Here is a 19,688-nt window from a genome sequence, read left to right as displayed (position 1 = left end):
AGACAAGGAATTTGAAAGTGTATGCAAAGGAGTATTTATAATGATGGACCCTGGAGTCTAAGCCAGGTAAGGGGGAAAGTAAGGACACAAGGGAGTAATGGACAGTGAAAAGAGGCTAGGGTCGATGGTTAGAGGTCCCACCGGAGTTAGGGAATTGTTGAAATCAGTGTACCAGAGGGAGTGAGCCGGAAAGTGAGCCAGGAGATGTCAGAGAATAGGTTCCCTGAAATTGAAATTTTAGGAGGGGTGTGGTTATTTGTAATGACGAGGTCCGGGCCCGGTATGATCATTGAGCTACATAGTGGCGAGATGGAATGGAAGACATATCTTTCTGTAAGTTTACTGAGCAAGAGAATGCTGTGGAAATCAAACCTACCTTCAAGAGCTTACTCAACTGTTACCACCTATTTAAAGCCTCAACTTTCTCAGCTCTTCAAGCAAGTTATTCTTTTTTCATGTTTCCATTATACCTGTTCATAATGGACTACAGTCAGTTGTTAAATAATTGTGAGGACAAGAACCATGTATTATTTGCCCTTAGGATTCCCAAGCCTGACACAAATCATAACCTAAATACAGTGGACGTGAACTGAATGTTTTTCAGTTGAATTGAGGAGATAATAATGATCAAGTGAAAGTAGAGATTTTGAGGTTTTAAAGAGGAAACTGATAGAAACAGTAAGCTCAGTTAGGGTAAGGATAGATATGTGTCGAACATACTTAGTAACAGAGAACTCAAGTTCTGACTTAACCGTGAAGCCTTCCCTGTTAATTTCAGCTAGTACGTTCTTGCCTTTCCTAGTTTTTAATTCATTAACTGTACTATTTTTAATCAGGTTTTGATTAAAATAACTTTTATCATTTTCTTACATGCCAGTTGTTGACTGAATAGCTTTATAACCCATCTCAAAAAGACTAAGATTCTTATTAACAGAGCCAAGGGTTTCTAGGGCAGTGAAGGCTGCATTCTAAAGGACCCAGCTAACTGGATGATTAATGCCCGTCTATAAGGGAGAGCACAAGCAAAGGGAGGGAGAGTGGTCATTATTTCTGTTCAGTTCAACGTACACTGGCCTGTATATAAGAGCTCATCTGTCCTAGGTGAATTAGATTAACTTCGGGAGAACCAGAAAAACCACCTATTGGGTGTAGCACTTTGTTATGTAAAATTTGTTGAATTAAAATCAACAAAGGTTTGTTTCTTTGAAAGGAAACTATGGAGATCTTGTTAGTGTTCTAATCCACATTGCCTGGAGGAGTGTTAACTGGCTCTAAAAATAATCTTCACTGGAGCAACTAGGTGCAGAGCCATGCGGCTGCATTGCTTTTTTTCTTCTCTGCAAATGCATGGTCTTAGTATCATTCCCTGGGGCCTTGACGTGGTTCTGTTGTATAGAATTTTTTTTTTAGTATTGATATTTATTACCATGAGATTACAGTTGTGTATATACGCATATGAAAACATCCAGCGTAACAAAGATCTAGTTTGTCCAGCGTTGACTTTCTGTCTAATCACTTTGTCAGTGCGTTGCAGCATGACGCTCTTCATGAAGTTTCCTTGTCTACTTCAGTTTACAGGTTTTATTTCATCAGTATAATTACTTCCAAGACTACAATTTTCAGTTACACCTTTTTACAGTTTTTACCTTTAGAAAGTTTTGTGCCTCCTGCAGATACCAGTACGATAAGCTCTGTAGACCGTAGCTAACATGTCTGTGACCTAGCCTCTGCCGTTACCATGAAGTCATAATTTTAGTATTGTCTGTGTTAGTAATGTTTTCATAACAGTTTTATTTTTAGCAAATCTCATTTTGCGTGCATTTTTGTTTTTCATTTAAAGGAAAGAACGTTTGGTGTATGTGGGTATCAGTATTGAAAACATCATTCCTCCACAAGTAAGTTTCTGGGTTATAGTATTTTTGGAGAAGAGACTACCATAATTGTTCTAAAACTTAACCCACTTTATGTAATGTGAATAGTTTTAAATATATAGTATACCTGTTTAATTAAAAGTGGAAATTTAGGACCTTGAAGAAATCACTCATATTTTCACTCATGATTAAAATTAAATATATGCTGGGCTGCTTGTCTGGCTCAGTTGGTAGAGCATGCAACTCTTGATCTCAGGGTCGTAAGTTTGAGCCTACTAAAGAAAATAACAATGATAATAAAATAAAATTGCATATATGCTGATAGCCCTAAAATGTAATATCACATTCAGATCAGATTTATATAGCTCACCCCTATGGGTTTTATGTTCTGGGGTGTTTTTTTTTTTTAACCTTGTATTATACTGGGTAATTTGTTTTTAGCTTCTTTATGTGCTGTTTATGTAAAGTGACAAAAGAATTGTTCAGGGAGATTGGGTTTTTAATTCTGCGCTTTGGGCATTGGTTATTAGAAACTTCAATATTTGTTCTTAACAGTTGGTTTCTTTGAAGGAATATTGTTTTACATTTATCAGTCTGATTGCTAATTAAGGATTTCTCATGAGTGAAAGTACACGTAACATAGTTTTCATTTGAAATGAAGAAATGTTCCTGGTTTCGTACAGTTTCATTCAGGCTTAATTAAATCACATGCTTAAGTAACCTGTCTTGATTAGTTACTTTCCTTCATCATCATGCTTCTTTCTTTTTCTAAATCCATTATTTCATTGATTTAGCATATCTTCTGAATATCTTCTATATGTTAAATTTAATTATTTGTTAAAAAATTTCTCATTGGAGAAACTTCATCATGATTGTTTTAAAAGAGGTAATTATAAACTCACAGAAACGTAAGAATTTTAATACGGAAGGGCTTCATCCTTTGATCACCAGTATTCTTTTTAAATCTCTCTACTTAGTGTTGCCATATTCATTCAGTTTTAGGGGGTGGGATCACCTCACTTTTTCACATCTTTCACATGTCCTGCCTAGCCAGACATTAGAAAACTATTAATTCCAAGAAGCTTTTTTTTCGTCCTAATAACCTGTATATTCATTATCATATTTTTAAACCAGGAGCCAGATTTTTCTGAAGATCATGAAGAAAAGAAAAAAGATTCGAAAAAATCCAAAGCAAACTTACTTGAAAGGAGATCAACAAGAACACGGAAATGTATAAGTTATAGGTATGAAATAATGTGGAAATGGTTACAGTAAAAGAATGTAAAATATTTTTTAAATTATACAATATGACCCAAAAGTATATGCTTTTCCCTTCCTAATGATCATTAGTGGTTATATATTTTTATATATATATGTGTGTGGGTGTGTGTGTGTGTGTGTATATATATATATGTATGTATGTATATATTTATTTATTTATTTACTGTCTTTAGATTCATGCAGTTTTAGAGCAGCCAGCATGATCTTTTTCAAAACGTAATTTGCTCATGTCATCCTCTTCTGCTTAATATACTTTGTCAGATTTCTGTAGCTCTTGGGATAAGGATCGATGCCTCTAACAAGGCCCCTACAGGCAGTGCAGAGTCTGCTCTGTACTCAGCTTTTCAGCTGCGTCTCAACCACATTTTCCCTCACTCTGTCATTATCAGCCATAGTCTTCTTTCAGCTCCTTTGCACATGCTGTTTACTCTACCTAGAATTTCCCTCCTGTTTTCACCTTGTTAACCTTCTCTTGATCAAATCTATTATATGCCCTCATAGCAACCAGTTCTTCTCTTTGAAAGCGTTTGTCATGGTTGTAATAATTGTGATTTTAATTATTGAATTAATATTTCTCCCCCCTCAACGGGACTATCAGCATGAAGGTAAGGACCACATCTGTTTTACACATTCTTCTGCCCTTTGCGGCTAGCATAATGCCAGCAAATAGTAAGTGCTCCAAAAATGTCTATTGAAAGAATCTGCCACCAGAAATACGAGAGAGGGAGAGGGAGAGAGAGAGAGAGATTTTTCCAAGGTCACTCTGTTAGTAGCTAAACCTACACTAAAATCTTATCTTCTGAATGTCTGGTGTTCTTTCCACTAAACCACTTGTCTTACTCAAATAATAAGTAAGTTATATTTTAATTATTTTAGATCATTATTTGACCTGTGGTCTTAGACAACACCAAAACAGTCTTTAACTTAAATAATTAGATGAGGGGTGCCTGGGTGGCTCATTCGTTAAGTGTCTGCCTTTGGCTCAGGTCATGCTCCCAGGGTCCTGGGATTGAGCTCCACATTGGGCTCCCTGCTCGGTGGAAGCCTGCTTTTCCCTTTGCCCTCCCCCCGCTTGTGTTCCCTCTCTCGCTGTCTCTCTCTCTGTCAAATAAATAAATCTTTAAATAAATAAATAAAGGTGAAATACAAAGTTGATTTTATAGAAGTTTGTGCTTGCTTCTTGTTTATGAACTTTCATCAGTAATCATGGAAGGGTTTCCATGTATAGTTTGCTGCTGTCATTAATGGTTAAAACTGTAAAGTGCAGTAAGATTAGTAAGAGTAATATCCTTAATACGTGCAAGAACGGTATCTATCTTATTCTTTAAAAAAAAAAAACAACTGAAAAATAAAGTACCATTTTATATAAAATCATCATAACTAATGAAATCAGAGCCTGCTGATGGAAAGTGCAAGTGTCAAGTCACTTCTGCCGTAATACAACATACGTATTTCTAAAAATTGCCGTGCTGTGTAAAATCACACAATATAAGCCACAGGGATTGTGGGAAATATCGGGGTAGGGCCACACTCAAAAATTTCATTAGTGACTATTTGTTTTTAAAGATATGAATGTAAAAAAAACAGTAACATTTGACACATGTTAAATGGTTAACAACTAATATAAATACTACACTAACTACGACATTGTATGTTGAAAAATCCCTGAAGTTTGTAGGAGTGGTTGTGAGGTGGGTTGCGATTTGTAAGTCGTTGTGTGGTGGTAGGAGGAGGGTTATTCGAAATCAACCGGGAAGTTGTCGATGCAGGCGGCTCCAGCTTAGAGCACAATGAGGAGCGGAGGTTGCTGGCGGATGTTTGAGGTGTGTATAGTATGCATCGTGTGTGTATGCCTGTGTTCTGGGCGCCGTTTTCTACATTTACCTAGTGTTTCTCATGAGTAAGATTACTGAAAGCAAGTATAAAATACACATTATGCTTGAATTATTTCCTAATATGTCAGTCCTGTTCTAACAATGTACAGTTTCAGAACCAGCCTTACAGTAGAACCGTATTATCTTTCAACCTTGATGTTAGTTGTGGTTGTTAAAAGAAGGAGAGATTTACTGTCAGCATTTCATCCTGGATGTATACCCAGAAGTGGGATTGCTGGATCTTATGGTACTTGTCTTTTTGTGTTTTTTTGAGGAACTGCCATGATGTTTTCCATGGCAGTTGCACCATTTTGCTGTCCCCCAGCAGCATATAGTTTCCAGGTTTTCCCCATCCTTGCCAACACTTGTTGGCTTTGGAGGATTTATGGTGACCACCGTAGCGGTGTGACCACCGTGGCGGATGTGAGGCAGTATCTTGTGGGTTCGATTTGCATTTCTCCAATGGCTGTTGATGATGAGCATCTTTTCACGTGCTTGCCGGGTGTTTATATGTCTCTTGTCATTTTTTCTTTATTTCTGCTTCTTAATACTTTTTAAAAGAAATTTAGCTGAGAGACATTAAGAGAGTCCTTCATATGCTTTCCCTAATAAGTTTTACTCCTCATATTTAAGCTCTAAATACACCTAGAATTTAATTTGTACATGGGTGCAATGGGATTATTGTGAGTATAAAGTGTAAAGCACTTAGTAAAGTATTACCACAGAAAGAGGACAAAAAAGAATTTCATCACCATTATCATTTAATAATTATTTATCAAATTCTTATTTCTCCTAACAGAGAGGATGACATCAAAGTTGACTAGAGGGAGCATTGGTTTGCGGTACAGAAAATAAGATTATAGTCCTCACCATACCATGTATTACCCATGTAATTTGGAATGGTCCATTTCCCTAGGTCTTGGTTGATGGCGGATTAATGCAGATGATCCCTTCAGCTCTTAATTTATATAACAGTAATATAGAAATTTATGGTAAGATGTATTGTCTGATTCATTTATTTATACCTCATCTAGTTCCCAAAAAGATTTAAGGAAGGCATGTAATCTTACTATAGGGAGCAACTTTTTAAGCATAGCACCAAACATAGAAACAGTAATGGAGGGGCACCTGGGTGGCTTAGTCGTTAAGCGTCTGCCTTCAGCTCAGGGTGTGATCCCGGCGTTCTGGGTTGGAGCCCCACATCAGGCTCCTCTGCTGGGAGCCTGCTTCTTCCTCTCCCACTCCTCCTGCTTGTGTTCCCTCTCTCACTGGCTGTCTCTCTCTGTCAAATAAATAAAATCTTTAAAAAAAAAAAAAAAGAAACAGTAATGGAAAGGAGATTTGATTACATAAAATTTAAGAAAGACTCAGAAGCACTTCTGAAAGAAGATAATTTCTTGTAAAGAAATTTTGCAAAGGAGTTAGAACTCAAAAGGGATGCCTTACAAGTTTTAAAAAATTACAGTGAGTTATTTTAATTAGTTTTAATATAGATCGCCACACGTGGCTAGTAATTGCCATATTTTGCATAGTTTTAGACAAGTCACTTTATCCTTTTGGTCCTCTCAGGCCTAAAGTGAAAGGAGTTTTGTATGTGAAGAAATCTTGGGGCGCCTGGATGGCACAGCGGTTAAGCGTCTGCCTTCGGCTCAGGGCGTGATCCCGGCGTTGTGGGATCGGGCCCCACATCAGGCTCTTCCGCTGTGAGCCTGCTTCTTCCTCTCTCACTCCCCCTGCTTGTGTTCCCTCTCTCGCCGGCTGTCTCTATATCTGTCGAATAAATAAAATCTTTAAAAAAAAAAAAAAGAAATCTTGGGGATCATCTAGACTTGTCTTCTTTAAATTGGGGGCAATGGCCCTTGTGAGAAAAAGTACTTTTACCTAGTTCTAAAATTCTGACCATCTGTATGTGGATTTTGATAATAACAGTAATATAATCTCCGATGACAATAATAGTGTAGTTCTCACACTTCCTGTTATTTCTGGAACATGTATTCAACTTACTTTGCTGCGTGATTTCTGTGTGGTTAGAGGTTGGCAAACTATGGCCTGCAGAGCAAATCCCAGCTCACCTCCAGTTTATGCAGACATAGCCCATGACCTAGGAATGGTTTTTATACTTATAAATGATCGAAAAAAGCATCAAAAGAAGAAAATCTTAGGACGGTTACATGAAATTCAGATCCCAGTGGCCATAGATAAAGCTCTGTTGGAACTTGGTTATCTACGGTGGCTTTTGCGGCACAGCGGCAGGGTGGAGTGGCTGCGACAGTGACGGTACAGCCTACAAAGCCTAAAATAGTTTAGCCCTTTACAAAAATAGTTGCTGATGCCTGGTATAGATGATCTTTGAAAATGAGTTAGATACTGATTTACAGAAGAAATGGAGATTAACAGGAGTGAAGTGATGTAGTCCAAGTCACACAGTCCCGAAGCGGCCAAGAGCATTTTTATGTTCAGGCCTTTTTCATTTCAGAGGCAACCCCTCCTAACCCATGTACCAGGACAGGCTGTGACGTGATTGTTGCATGTATTTTAGATTTGATGAATTCGATGAAGCAATCGATGAAGCTATAGAAGATGATATCAAAGAAGCTGATGGAGGAGGTATGTGTTTATCATTCCCTCTTCTTCAGTGACTTGGCCAGTAAGTTAGCTTAACATGCCCCGATCGGGGCACCTGGCTGGCTCAGTCAGTACAGCACGTGACTCTCGCTCTTGGGGTCGTGAGTTCGAACCCCACATTGGGCATAGAGATTATTTTAAAAGCAAAAAAACAATGCTGATTAAAGCAGTAAGCATATATATATATATATATATATATATATATATATATATATATGCATTTTTTTTAATTCTCTACTGATGTTAAATGTCTGAGATTAAAAATAATTTGTGGACATAGTGTCAGTGTGTAGACTCAGATCTTACTAATTACTTTCCAAGTAGTTTTATGACCTGATAAAAAATGTAAATGTTCCTCTATAGATTAAAAAATTTACTTCTGCTTCCAAATAGAAAACCCACTTAAACTTTCTTGTTGTTTAGATCACTGCTGCTACAAAATCTTAAACATTATGGATCATCCGAATAGCTTTAGATCAGCCTTTTAAAAATCAGTTTATTAATTTCATAGTCTTTAACAGATGCCATAAAAACAGAAGGATTTGAAGGTAATTTAATGCAAGAGCAATGTAGAGAATTACCAGTGCTCTGGTGTGGAACACTGTGGTTTCCATTAGTACTTTGGAGAACTCTGAAGAGGATTAGCAGTAAATAGGCTGTCTGAAGAAGTCACCAGCTTTTCCAGGGCTCTGCACCTTATTTACAGCTTTGCTGCGGGATTCTCACCTTTTCTGTCCTGCACACACAGTTAAACGAAAACGGATTGGTCTCTCTCTAAAGCCATGTCCAAAAGACAACTTTGAAGAAGAGTTTCTTGAGTGATTGCTAATAGGTATGAGGTTTCCTTCGAGGTTGATGAAAATGTTCTGGAATTTGTTAGTGGTGATGGTTGCACAACTTTGTGACTGCTGAAAACCTCTGAACTATACACTATAAAAGGGTGAATGTTATATAGTGTGCAAATTATATCCAACTTTTTAATCTGTACGTGGTGAACTTCCACTTAGTAGACTAAACACATGCAAAAATTCTCTTGATGAGAGCTCTGTCAGCTGAAGTTGTGAGAAAACTTACTTGTAGGAAAAAAATAAATGAGCCGCTAAGCTTGAACAAGGACAGTTCTAGATATTAAAGAGAAGCTTTTAATAAACGTGCCGTCGTTTCTCTTCCTCCCTCCCTCTGTTCCCCTTATTGCCCTCCCTCCCACCCCTGAACTCAGGAGCCGGCCGAGGAAAAGATATCTCCACCATCACAGGCCACCGTGGGAAAGACATCTCTACTATTTTGGATGAAGAAAGAAAAGAAAATAAACGACCCCAGAGGGCAGCTGCTGCACGCCGGAAGAAACGCCGGCGACTGAATGATCTGGACAGTGACAGCAACCTGGATGAAGAAGAGAGTGAGGATGAATTCAAGATCAGCGACGGGTGCGTGGCCTGCCAGCCGATCCCGTTCCCTAGAGACAGGCGTAAATGGGGCTCGCAGAGGAAGCTTGGCCATGCTGTGATGGCGCTTTGGTTCTTTGTGCACAGGGACGATCTCTTTTTGTTTTCAGGCTATTTAAAACATATTCAGGAGTGCTGATCTTGGTTCTTTTTAGATCAAAACAAAGTAGGTTTATGGTTGTTTAATATTTAATACTGTATTTAGATTTTATTAACTGGAATCAAGCATTCATTTGCTGTGCATCTCCGTGCCACCTTCTGCCAACATGTCCATGAGAGGTTCCTAGTCAAATGTGAGAATTGGACAAGCACAGGTAATTAGGTACTATTTGCTGGTGACCCACAGAGGTTTTGGTTGGGGCAGGTAATCCAGTATGGAGGATTGGGAAGGATTTTCCCGCAGAGCAAGTGTTGAAATAATACTGCAGAGTTTCTCCTCTCAGATTGTTAGTGGGAGAAACAAACGTGTGAACCACAAAAAAGTCATTCTGTGTGATTGCTACTAACATGTAGGTAAAGCCTAAGTTAGGGTATAAAGGAAGAGTCTGATAAATTTAGGGAGTTCATGGAAATCCTTAGAGTTTAAATAAAGCTTGATCTGAAATTTGAAGAATGAAAAATGGGGCAAATCAGTGAGTTTGAGATTCAAAGCAGGATGAGAAAGAGGGCATCCTAAGAGCAGTCACATGTCCGAGGCAGCAAGGCATAAGACTTCATGGAATATTTAGGAAACTCCTGGTATGTCAGGGTAGCAAGAATATGGGGAAGAAGTAAAGAGTGCCCTGCTGGAGATGCGGCTAAAAGATGAAAAGGGACCAGATGATGGAGTGATTTGTTTGTCATGCACGGGAATTCGGACTCTTCCTCTGAAGATGATGAAAGCCCATGGATGGGTTTTAAGCGTCACGCTAATGAAGTTTATGTTTCAGAAAAATTCATCCTGGCGTTCATTTGGAGGCTAGATGGAGGGGAAATGAGTCTAGAGACTAGAGGGACTCCCTGGGCAATTGCTATGGTGGTTTAGGTGGGAGAGGAGTGCCCGACAGAGGAGGGATCAGGTTTGAGATATTAAGAGATTTTAGATTCTATAAGATTTAAGAGGTTGACTCAGAGAGGGGCTAATAATTGATTAGATAATGAGAAATGAAAAGGGAGAAATTAGGAAGAATACCAGGTTTCTGGTTTGACTTACTGGATGGGTAAGAGTTCCAAATATAAGGCTCGGAGACAGAAGAGAGGAATAGGTGAGGAAATAATGAGTTCTCTTTGGGACGTGTTAAATTTAAGGCATGTGGGGGACATCCCAAAATGCCAAAATCAGCATCAGTTCATCTTCTTAACTCCTCCTAAGAGAAGAATAGATGGCAAAACCTTTCTCCATTTTCTTAACAGACAAATTGATAAATTATCCAGGTGTTTTATATTAACCATTACTGAATGATTCACTGGACTTGTTAGAATTTGAACTCAGAATCATAATAATTCATCTGATTTCTCTTGGACAGATCTCAAGATGAGTTTGTTGTATCTGATGAAAACCCAGATGAAAGTGAAGAAGACCCACCATCAAACGATGACAGTGACACTGATTTCTGTAGCCGGAGACTGAGGCGACATCCTTCCCGGCCAATGAGGCAAAGCAGGCGTTTGCGGAGAAAGACCCCAAAGAAAAAGTACTCTGACGATGATGAAGAGGAGGAATCTGAGGAGAACAGTAGAGACTCTGGTAAAAATAACTTATACCCGTATCACACCAACTCAGTTCTTAGAACTTCTGTAGTTTAGAGTTCTTAAGATAAAATTTCATTCATTGGTAATATAAGCTTTCTGATAAAACTTTGAATTCTCTTTTTATGACTCACTAGTAACTTAAGTTTTGCACAGAAAGCACAGAAAGCATATCTAAGAAAATAAATACAGATGGATGTGTTAACTGGATACCAAATTCATTTAGGATTATGATGAAATCTTTTGGTGCAAAGTTTCCATGCCTAGACTTTATGTTCATAGTGTTTCTTTGGAATCGTTCTCAGTATGCTGAGAACATTTTTCTCAGGTATCTAGCAGTTGGAAAGAGAAGGTTCACCAGTTATTTCTAACACTTACATCACTATCGGTGATGCTTCATTTTTTATAAATTAGCAGTAGTTGATGTTCTTATATTTTATGCTGATCCTTATTAACTGAATAAGTCGTGACAGGCACAGCATCTAAAGAGCAGATAGGAGTACTGCATAGAATTGGCAGCTAGGTAGCTGTCCTGTCACTGAGGAAACGTCACAGCCAGGAAGGAGTATTACATCCTCCATCTGGCTGGGCTTATGGGTCTTCTGTTTCATATATCATATAACCATAGTAGAATTATCAGAATCGGGTATTTTAAAACATTGAGGGGCACCTGGATGGCTCAGTTGGTTAAGCGTCTGTCTTCAGCTCAGGTCATGGTCTCGGGGTTCTGGGACCAAGTCCTGCATCGGGCTCCCTGCTCGGCAGGGGAGTCTGCTTCTCCCTCTCCTCCTGCCCCTCCCCGTCCCCCTGTTCATGCTCGCTCTCTCTCAAATAAGTAAAATATTTTTTAGAAAAAATAATAAATAAAACATTGATATACTACTTTATCTAAATAACAGTACAGATTCAGATTTCATCAGGTGTCTCAAAATTGTCCTTTATATCAATTTTTTTCCTAGTCCAGGATCTAATCCAGGAGTACACGTTGCATTTATTCATGTCTCTAGTCTCCTTTAATCTAGAATATTCCTCAAACTTTGTCTTTATTGATTCTGACATTTTTGAAGAATACACAGTGCTTAATTTGTAATATGTCCCTCAGTCAGGGTTTTTTTGTTTCCTGCGATTAGATTCAGGTTATACATTTTCAGCAGGAATATCACAGAGCTAATATTTGTTCTCCAGGTCTCCATTATTTTTACCTTTGTAATTAACAGTAATTTGTAGGCGGGCATTTTGAGACTGTATATATACCATTTCTTTGCAGATGTTTCACCCAGAGTTTTAGCATTCATTGATGATTTCCTGGCCCCATCATTCTTTTTATATTTATTATTTGGTGTTCTTTAAGCAAGCGCTCTCCCTTCTCCCCCATACATTTATTTCTTTGTATCAGTACGTACTTATGGATCCTTATTTTAGTCTGTGGGTATAATACATTATCATCACTCTGTAGGCTCAGTTTTTCCCAGATTTGGCCGGTAGGGACTCCTTCAAACTGTTTGTTGGTCGGCCATTTTGAAGTGTTTGTTTGAAGTATTTGAAATTCATTAGAGAACAAGGCTGGATGTGATAATTCAGTGGAGTTTGTTAGCACTCCTGAAAAACTGCTCTAACATAATGTCATAGTCTCTTGTTTGCTAATCAGAGATGGTAAGGATAGTGCTATTTAACAACACTTTGAGAGTTGAAGTATGCTATAGTTAGCAGGTTTTACTTCCATTTGGAAAAAAGCCAAAAATACAACTCCAGTTCTGTACTTCTTTGAAACAGGTTTATCGGTTTTCTGAGACTAGAGATTTTAATCTGTGCAGTACATCGTGAAGTTATAACTGTACCGCACATCTGTACACGTGGGAACAGCAGATTATTTTGCGGTAGAATAGTGACTATCCACCAAGAAGAGCGGCCGTGTAGCTGGCTGGGAAGCTCTAGGTTGAATAAGATAAAGATTGTATAAAACATCTTTTACTCTCAAACATTGGCTGCTAGTAGGAAACATCAGTGAGCTTTGGCATTAAAGACCCCTACACATTTACTCATACTGTTAAGAGGAAAATAAGAGGCTTGTTAGGGGTGCCTGGCTGGCTCAGTCAGTAGAGCATGCGACTCTTGGTCTCAGGGTTTTGAGTTCGAGCCCCATGCTGGCTGTGGAGCCTACTTTAAAAAAGAGGGAGAGACTTATAACCATTATTACTAATTTAAAAATTGTTATTACTGAACCCTACTTAATAGCTTTACGTTTTTATAACCTAAGCTAATTACGTTTCTCTTTAGTAGACTTAAATTTTGTATTTCTTTTTCCTTGAACAGAAAGTGATTTTAGCGATGATTTTAGTGATGATTTTGTAGAAACTCGGCGAAGGCGGTCAAGGAGGAACCAGAAAAGACAAATTAACTACAAAGAAGATTCCGAAAGTGATGGTTCCCAGAAGAGTTTACGACGTGGGAAAGAAATCAGACGAGTTCACAAGCGCAGGCTTTCCAGTTCAGAGAGTGAAGGTAAGGAGCAGATCTCCAGTTTACAGAAGTTTGTACAAGGCAGCTATAAAGTAAACTCAGGATTGTGGTTCTGTACCATTTCATAGAATTTTGTATAAGCAGTGATATCTTTGAGACAAAATCCATTCTTTCCCGCCTGGTCCCTTTTTATAGTTTAAATAAATGATACTTGATAAGATACTAATTTTTAATGTCTCCACTGTAATTAAACTCTTCATTGAAATAGACAAGTCTCAGAAAATTAAGATCTGAGCAAGGATTCTTCTCCCTTATTATTCACGGCCCTCATTTTGAAATAATCTATGCCCGGCATAACTAAAAGGTTTCAAATACAGGTGCCTGCTGTCTCTTCCCACCTTGGCAGTGAGCTTCGGTTGGTAACTGTTTTATTTCTTAGTACTTCTAGCTATGCTCCATACCAGGAGTGTAGGAAAATCTCTAAAATACGAATTTGTGATATCCATTGAGTCTTGTGGTTATTCCAGTTCTTTTAAATGATTCTAACCCTCACCTTTGCCCCTTTCTTTTTTTACTTATTTAATTCTCCATTATTTATTATCTCCTATGAAGATTTGAAAGATCCTTATCAATTAAGTTTGAGCCCAAGCCAGAAAAGAAAGGGAAAAAAAATGTTTGAACGTGGGAGGCTAAAGAAAGGAGATGAACATCTGATTGTGTGTATTTATCTTCATGTGTCATTAAAGACAAACAAATTCAGTAATTCGACTATTAAAAAAAAGGACTTATTGTACTAGTCACTAGTCTAGGCACTGGGACTAAAACAGTGAACAAAACAGCCAGAAGCATGTAACTCCTGTATGTAACTCTTATTTTAATTAGGGGGAGAGATAATAAACAAGATAAGTAGAACTTATGCTGTATTAGGTGGGGGTCAATGCTATGGAGAAGAATAAAGGAGAAGGAAGAGTTGGGTTGGGGGAGTCGCTGGGGTCTCATAGGGCACCACAGGAACACCTCACTGAGAAGACCGCATTTGAGTAAAGACCTGACATAATGTTGGGTGTGTGTGGTGCATTTATCTGAAAGAAGAGTGACACAGGCAGATGGAGCAACTAACGTGAAGGCCCGGAGGCAGGTTTGTGCCTGGCTTGTTCGGGAACAGAGAGGAAGCCAGGGTGGTTGAAGGAGAATGAGTGAAGGGAAGAACTGCACAGATGATGCAGAGACCAACAGGGGTCCCATCACGAAGAGCAGTAGTCCGCAACTACAGCCCACCTGTTTGTGTAAATACTTTGTAAATCAAGTTTTATTGGACCAGTCACGCCCATTGTTTCTTACATATTGTCTGTGGCTTCTTTTACGTAAAGTTGAGTAGTTGTAATAGAGACTTGTAGGGCCTGCCCTTTAAAAAACAAAACAAGCAGATTGCCAAGATTATAGCTGTATTTTGAAGGTAGACTCAGAGGATTTACTGTTTGGTTAGATGGGAGAAAGAAAATACCAAAGAGATGACGAAGCGATTAGACCAGTAGAGTTGTCGGTAACTCAGATGGCGGAGACCAGGGCAGTGCAGGTTTGAGGCAGAAGTGTAGGACCTCGGTTCTGGACACGTGAGGTTTGAAATGCCTGTTTAAAAATCCCAGCATAGATGTCGAGTGGGCAGGTTGTTGATACCTGAGTCTGGAATTTAGGGGTGGCCTAAGACAAGTGTGAGGCATCAGCATACAGAGGCAGAGCCATGAGATGAGGTGAGACCACCTAGATGTAAGTACAGACAAAAAGAAGACATTGAAAGACTACCAAGGAACGGCACTTAAGAACATGGGTTAAGAATTAGCGCAGTGTTTCAGATGCCCGGATTTGGGTGCTCAGTTTAATCTGTCCTTATCAGGAGCTTTACGTGATTCCGTAATTGGAGGGGTAGTGGATAGGAGTTTCTCAGTTTGTGACCACCCTATCTTCATTTAATTTAAGGATCATCGTATTGGTTTTCTAAGAAATCTGACTTTGCTCTTTCCTAAAATCTTAGTTAAAAAAGACACTATGGATCGTTCAGTTGATTATTGCAGGCCTGAGAGGAGAGAGAAATCAGGCCAGTTATTGGAGGGAAATACGAATGCACGGGCAAGTCTGAAAGCAGGACATGGGGTGAAATGTGGGGAGGAATAGGAAAATTACTTACATCTGTTATGGCTAACTGTGTCGATGGCTTAAATGTGCTGTTTATTCTAGAGAGCTATATGTCCAAGAACTCTGAAGATGATGAGCTAGCTAAAGAATCAAAGCGCTCAGTTCGAAAGCGGGGTCGAAGCACAGATGAGTATTCAGAAGCAGATGAGCAGGAAGAAGGCAAACCATCTCGAAAACGGCTACACCGGATCGAGACAGACGAGGAGGAGAGTTGTGACAATGCTCATGGAGATGCGGATCAGCCTGCCCATGACAGCCAGCCCAGGGTCCTGCCCTCCGAACAGGAGAGCACCAAGAAGCCCTATCGGATAGACAGCGATGAGGAAGAGGACTTTGAAAATGTAGGCAAGGTGGGGAGCCCTTTGGACTATAGCTTAGTGGACTTGCCTTCCACCAATGGACAGAGTCCTGGCAAAGCCATTGAGAACTTGATTGGCAAGCCAGCTGAGAAGCCTCAGACCCCCAAGGACAACAGCACAGCCAGTGCGAGCCTGGCCCCCAATGGGACAAATGGCGGGCAGGAGGCAGGGGCACCAGAAGAGGAGGAAGATGAGCTTTTAAGAGTGACTGACCTTGTTGATTATGTCTGTAACAGTGAACAGTTATAAGACTTTTTTTCCATTTTTGTGCTAATTTATTCCACGGTAGCTCTCACACCAGCGGGCCAGTTATTAAAAGCTGTTTTATTTTTCCTAGAAAACTCCACTACAGAATGACTTTTTAGAAGAAAAATTTCAACAAACCCTGAAGTCTTTCTGTGAAGTGACCAGTTTTGAACTTTGACGATAAATAATTGCTGTAAATTCCTTTTGATTTTCTTTTTCCAAGTTCATGGTCCTTGGTAATTTCATTCATGGAAAAAAATCTTATTATAATAACAACAAAGATTTGTATATTTTTGACTTTATATTTCCTGAGCTCTCCTGACTTTGTGAAAAAGGGTGGATAAGAATGCATTCCAAATCTGTGAGGGCCCAAGACAATTAGGGGTGGGAGAAAGCACTTGTGCTTTAGCTTTTTCATATTAAATATATATTATATTTAAACATTCATGGCATAGATGATGATGATGACAGACTGTTTAAAAGTTCCAGTCTGTATTGTTGCAGTTTGAGAACTGTAGATAACATCATACATAAGTCATTCAGTAACAGCATTCATGATATCAACTTGTTTACTATTGGAGATAACCACACTTAATAAAGAAGAGATGGAGAAAGCACCATCATTAAAAACTCGAACCTGAGTTTCTGTTATAGCGGAGTTTCTTGTTTAAAAAAAAAAATCATCTGAAAAACATTTGTACAGTAAAATGTATAATGAAGCTTTGACAACCAGATTGTGCTAGCAGCAAATTTTTTTAAGCAGCTTTATGCAGTGGTGATGAGGTGGCCTCTAATATCCTATCAATGGAGAGTTATTAGTGAAATAAGTGTGGTCTTTCCTTAGGCCCAGGTGGACTGTAAACTTGGCAGATAGTGTAACTCTTGTCTTCTGGCCACTTGATATTTAAATATCTGAAATATCCCATTTTGAGAGAAATACATCTATACATAACATACATGAAGAGATGCTAAGCTGACAGCGGTATTTTAGCACATTTGATGACGGGGAAAGGATTTTCAGGTGAATTTTAACTGGTCTATTCTTGCCCTTAGTATCTACTTCAAATTGAAGTCTACAAACAAAGCAGTTCCTTTGGGAGGTTTTTAGTTTGAGTTTTAGCATGTATGTGTGTGTATATGTGTGTGTGTGTATGTGTGTGCGTTGGAATTTCCTATCTGCCTGGATATATTAGCAGGGTTTGAATGTAGTTTTGGCCTTTGGCCATTAGACTTCTAATAAAATTCATGAATAGTCACACAACCAACCTAGAGTTGATTGAGAACCGCCAATATACTTAATGGGCATGACATCCATTTCAAACATCTCAACACTTTAATGAAAGAGAAGCCCTTTGTTTCAAGAAAAAGGGGTTTATAACTAAATATCTAACATGTAATTGACACTAAAATATGAACTTTGTCTTATTTAGTTACTGTTACAGCTGTAAAATTTCAGGCAGAGCCATAAATAACATTGTATAAAGTGTAGCACTTGTGATTAAACCTTGCCTGTCAAATTCTGAAACCTTCAGCCATTACTTCTGTGAATACTTTTGCCCTGGGATTTGGGTTTTTCTGTTCCGGTGTTGTGTCTGTTGCCGGCAATGGACACACCATATCTGCTGCTGGCCCAAGGAACTTTGTTAATTTTTCTTTCCAAATTAAGCATTATATGTGCTAGTCAGTGTATAGTAAAGCACTTCTCTTTTTTATTATTAAAAAGCTGGCATTAGACTTGCATTATAAATACCTCTCTAGAAACTTTATACTCCTTTTCCTTCCTCAACAGGTGTTGCCCTTAAATCTTATCTTTTGGCCTTGAAAGTTTATAGCTGTTGTTTTTCATTTGTTGGTTCTTTTGTTTGTTTTGTTTTGTTTCACTTTAGTTGTGTAGTACCTGCCCATTAATATTTTTGCTTTGATTCTAGCAATGTATATGTATCTGTATAAAAAATAAAATAATGAAAGCAGCCTAAAAATAGGATGCACCAATAGCATGTGGTTCCAAGCAAGTTGTGATTTTTATTTTGAGACAATGTTCCACTGGAAGGGAGGGAAGGGCTTACACTTATAGACAGTAGAGCAGGGTTACGTAAGGAGCCATATTCACGTACCAGGCCTCCTTTCTAGCCAGGTTCGTTCATTTGTTTGAAAGTCAGGTAAGAATGTTAGTTAGCCTTTTTAACTATCTAACAGGCAGGCAGTAGAAGGATTCCTACTAGTGCAAGGTAAGTGGTTAGAATGTGCGGGCGGCCTCCCCTGCCCCCGTTCTTCCTCTACCATTTTAGTCCCGCAGCTGGGTAAAGCCACTACCGTATAGAAACTCCCACGTACGCGGTCTCTACCTCTGGACACACCAGCTCCTGCTTCCACCACTCTATAGCTAAGCAAGTGATAAGAAGTATCCAGTGGGGTAGATTATTTATTTTACAGGATGCCTAATGTGAAATAAAGGAGTTCTTTTTACCCTTCTCCTACAGAGAGCAAAAGGTCATTGTTATCATAGTAAAGACTGAGTATTCAACTTAGCATAGGTCCCACTGACATGGGTTATGATACCACTTTTGCTGCCTATTAATTTACCGAACTTGAATGAAGTCGTTTTTGAACTTGATAATCAATGTCTGCCTTCTAACCTTACATTCTGATTAAGCCAATTAACCGTTTCATCTACAAAGAGTGCAATCCAAGCAGCTGAACTTACAAATTATTATGCAGACAGGTTAATTATGGGCGATTAAATGTTGAACAGTTCAAAACCAGTTCTGCTGCTTGGTGATTAGATTTAGTCCCTCATAAAGTCTTGTGTTCACTGAAATATTAACTGAACAAGTTTTGAAGAACTTAAAAAAAAATGTAGGAAAAAGTAAATGTCCTGTATCCGAAGGTACAATTCAGTCATTAGGAACTGGACAGAGCATAGGAAAGCAGCAGCTCATCTAGAGTTTAGAACATCTTGGTCCTTAGAGTACTATCCGTGGGCTTAGATCCATCCGGAGCTGCCATATAATGGAGTCCTTTAATACTTTAAACCTTTTTTGCAGTACAGGCGGACTCCCAATGTCATATTCCACAGGCTAGCACATGTATTAAGGGGAGATGTAGTTTAGTGTGCAGAATGTTTAGTTTGCAATTCTGTAAAGGTTTGAAAACTAGCCAAATTAAAATATATGAAAGGAACTCAGACTGAAAATACACATTTTGTTTTTGTAGACTTGTGTCGATGAAATAGGGTGTAGTGTAAAACATTTTCCATTGTTGGCACATTATTAGAGAATGATGGCAGAGAGCTTTTCAAGAGTTTACCTGATACATTGAGGTTGGGTTTCCTTGACACATCTTTTTCCAGTGGGTCAAGGTTGCAGATGCAGAGAATAAAGAGGAGCTTCATTTAGAATAAATTCATGTCTACTGATAGTCTTTTATATATATATATATATGACCTGCCAAAGAACCAAGGACTTTGAATGCTAAAGAAGTTGTTGTGAAAAACATTTTTAAACAAATGCATTGTAAAAGGATATTACAAACTCCAGTTCTCACTTTTTTGGTTGATAGATTCCATCCCATAGTATGCATCTGAGCAACATATATATACTAAGAACA

At 38.6% G+C, this 19,688-nt stretch overlaps 1 protein-coding gene across 2 annotated transcripts in view; it reads left to right on the top strand.

Annotated features, from left to right (window-relative positions):
* RSF1 (remodeling and spacing factor 1) overlaps positions 1 to 18,076 on the top strand; it is a 140,509-nt gene extending 122,433 nt beyond the window's left edge. For both annotated transcript variants that reach the window (XM_045816177.2, XM_045816176.2), the window contains exons 10-16: positions 1,841 to 1,895; positions 3,006 to 3,115; positions 7,566 to 7,633; positions 8,871 to 9,078; positions 10,602 to 10,822; positions 13,138 to 13,326; positions 15,520 to 18,076. In XM_045816177.2, the coding sequence (XP_045672133.1) occupies positions 1,841 to 1,895; positions 3,006 to 3,115; positions 7,566 to 7,633; positions 8,871 to 9,078; positions 10,602 to 10,822; positions 13,138 to 13,326; positions 15,520 to 16,085 (1,417 nt within the window). In that variant the 3' untranslated portion in view covers positions 16,086 to 18,076. The remainder of the gene's footprint in view (positions 1 to 1,840; positions 1,896 to 3,005; positions 3,116 to 7,565; positions 7,634 to 8,870; positions 9,079 to 10,601; positions 10,823 to 13,137; positions 13,327 to 15,519) is intronic.
* Positions 18,077 to 19,688: the final 1,612 nt, after the last annotated feature.

The sequence above is a fragment of the Ursus americanus genome, chromosome 16, assembly GCF_024610735.1.
Source record: "Ursus americanus isolate L20-20 chromosome 16, mUrsAme1.1.p, whole genome shotgun sequence".
Taxonomy (NCBI): domain Eukaryota; kingdom Metazoa; phylum Chordata; class Mammalia; order Carnivora; family Ursidae; genus Ursus; species Ursus americanus.
Note: the sequence above shows the minus strand (reverse complement) of the source record. Positions and strands in the feature narration are given on the sequence as shown.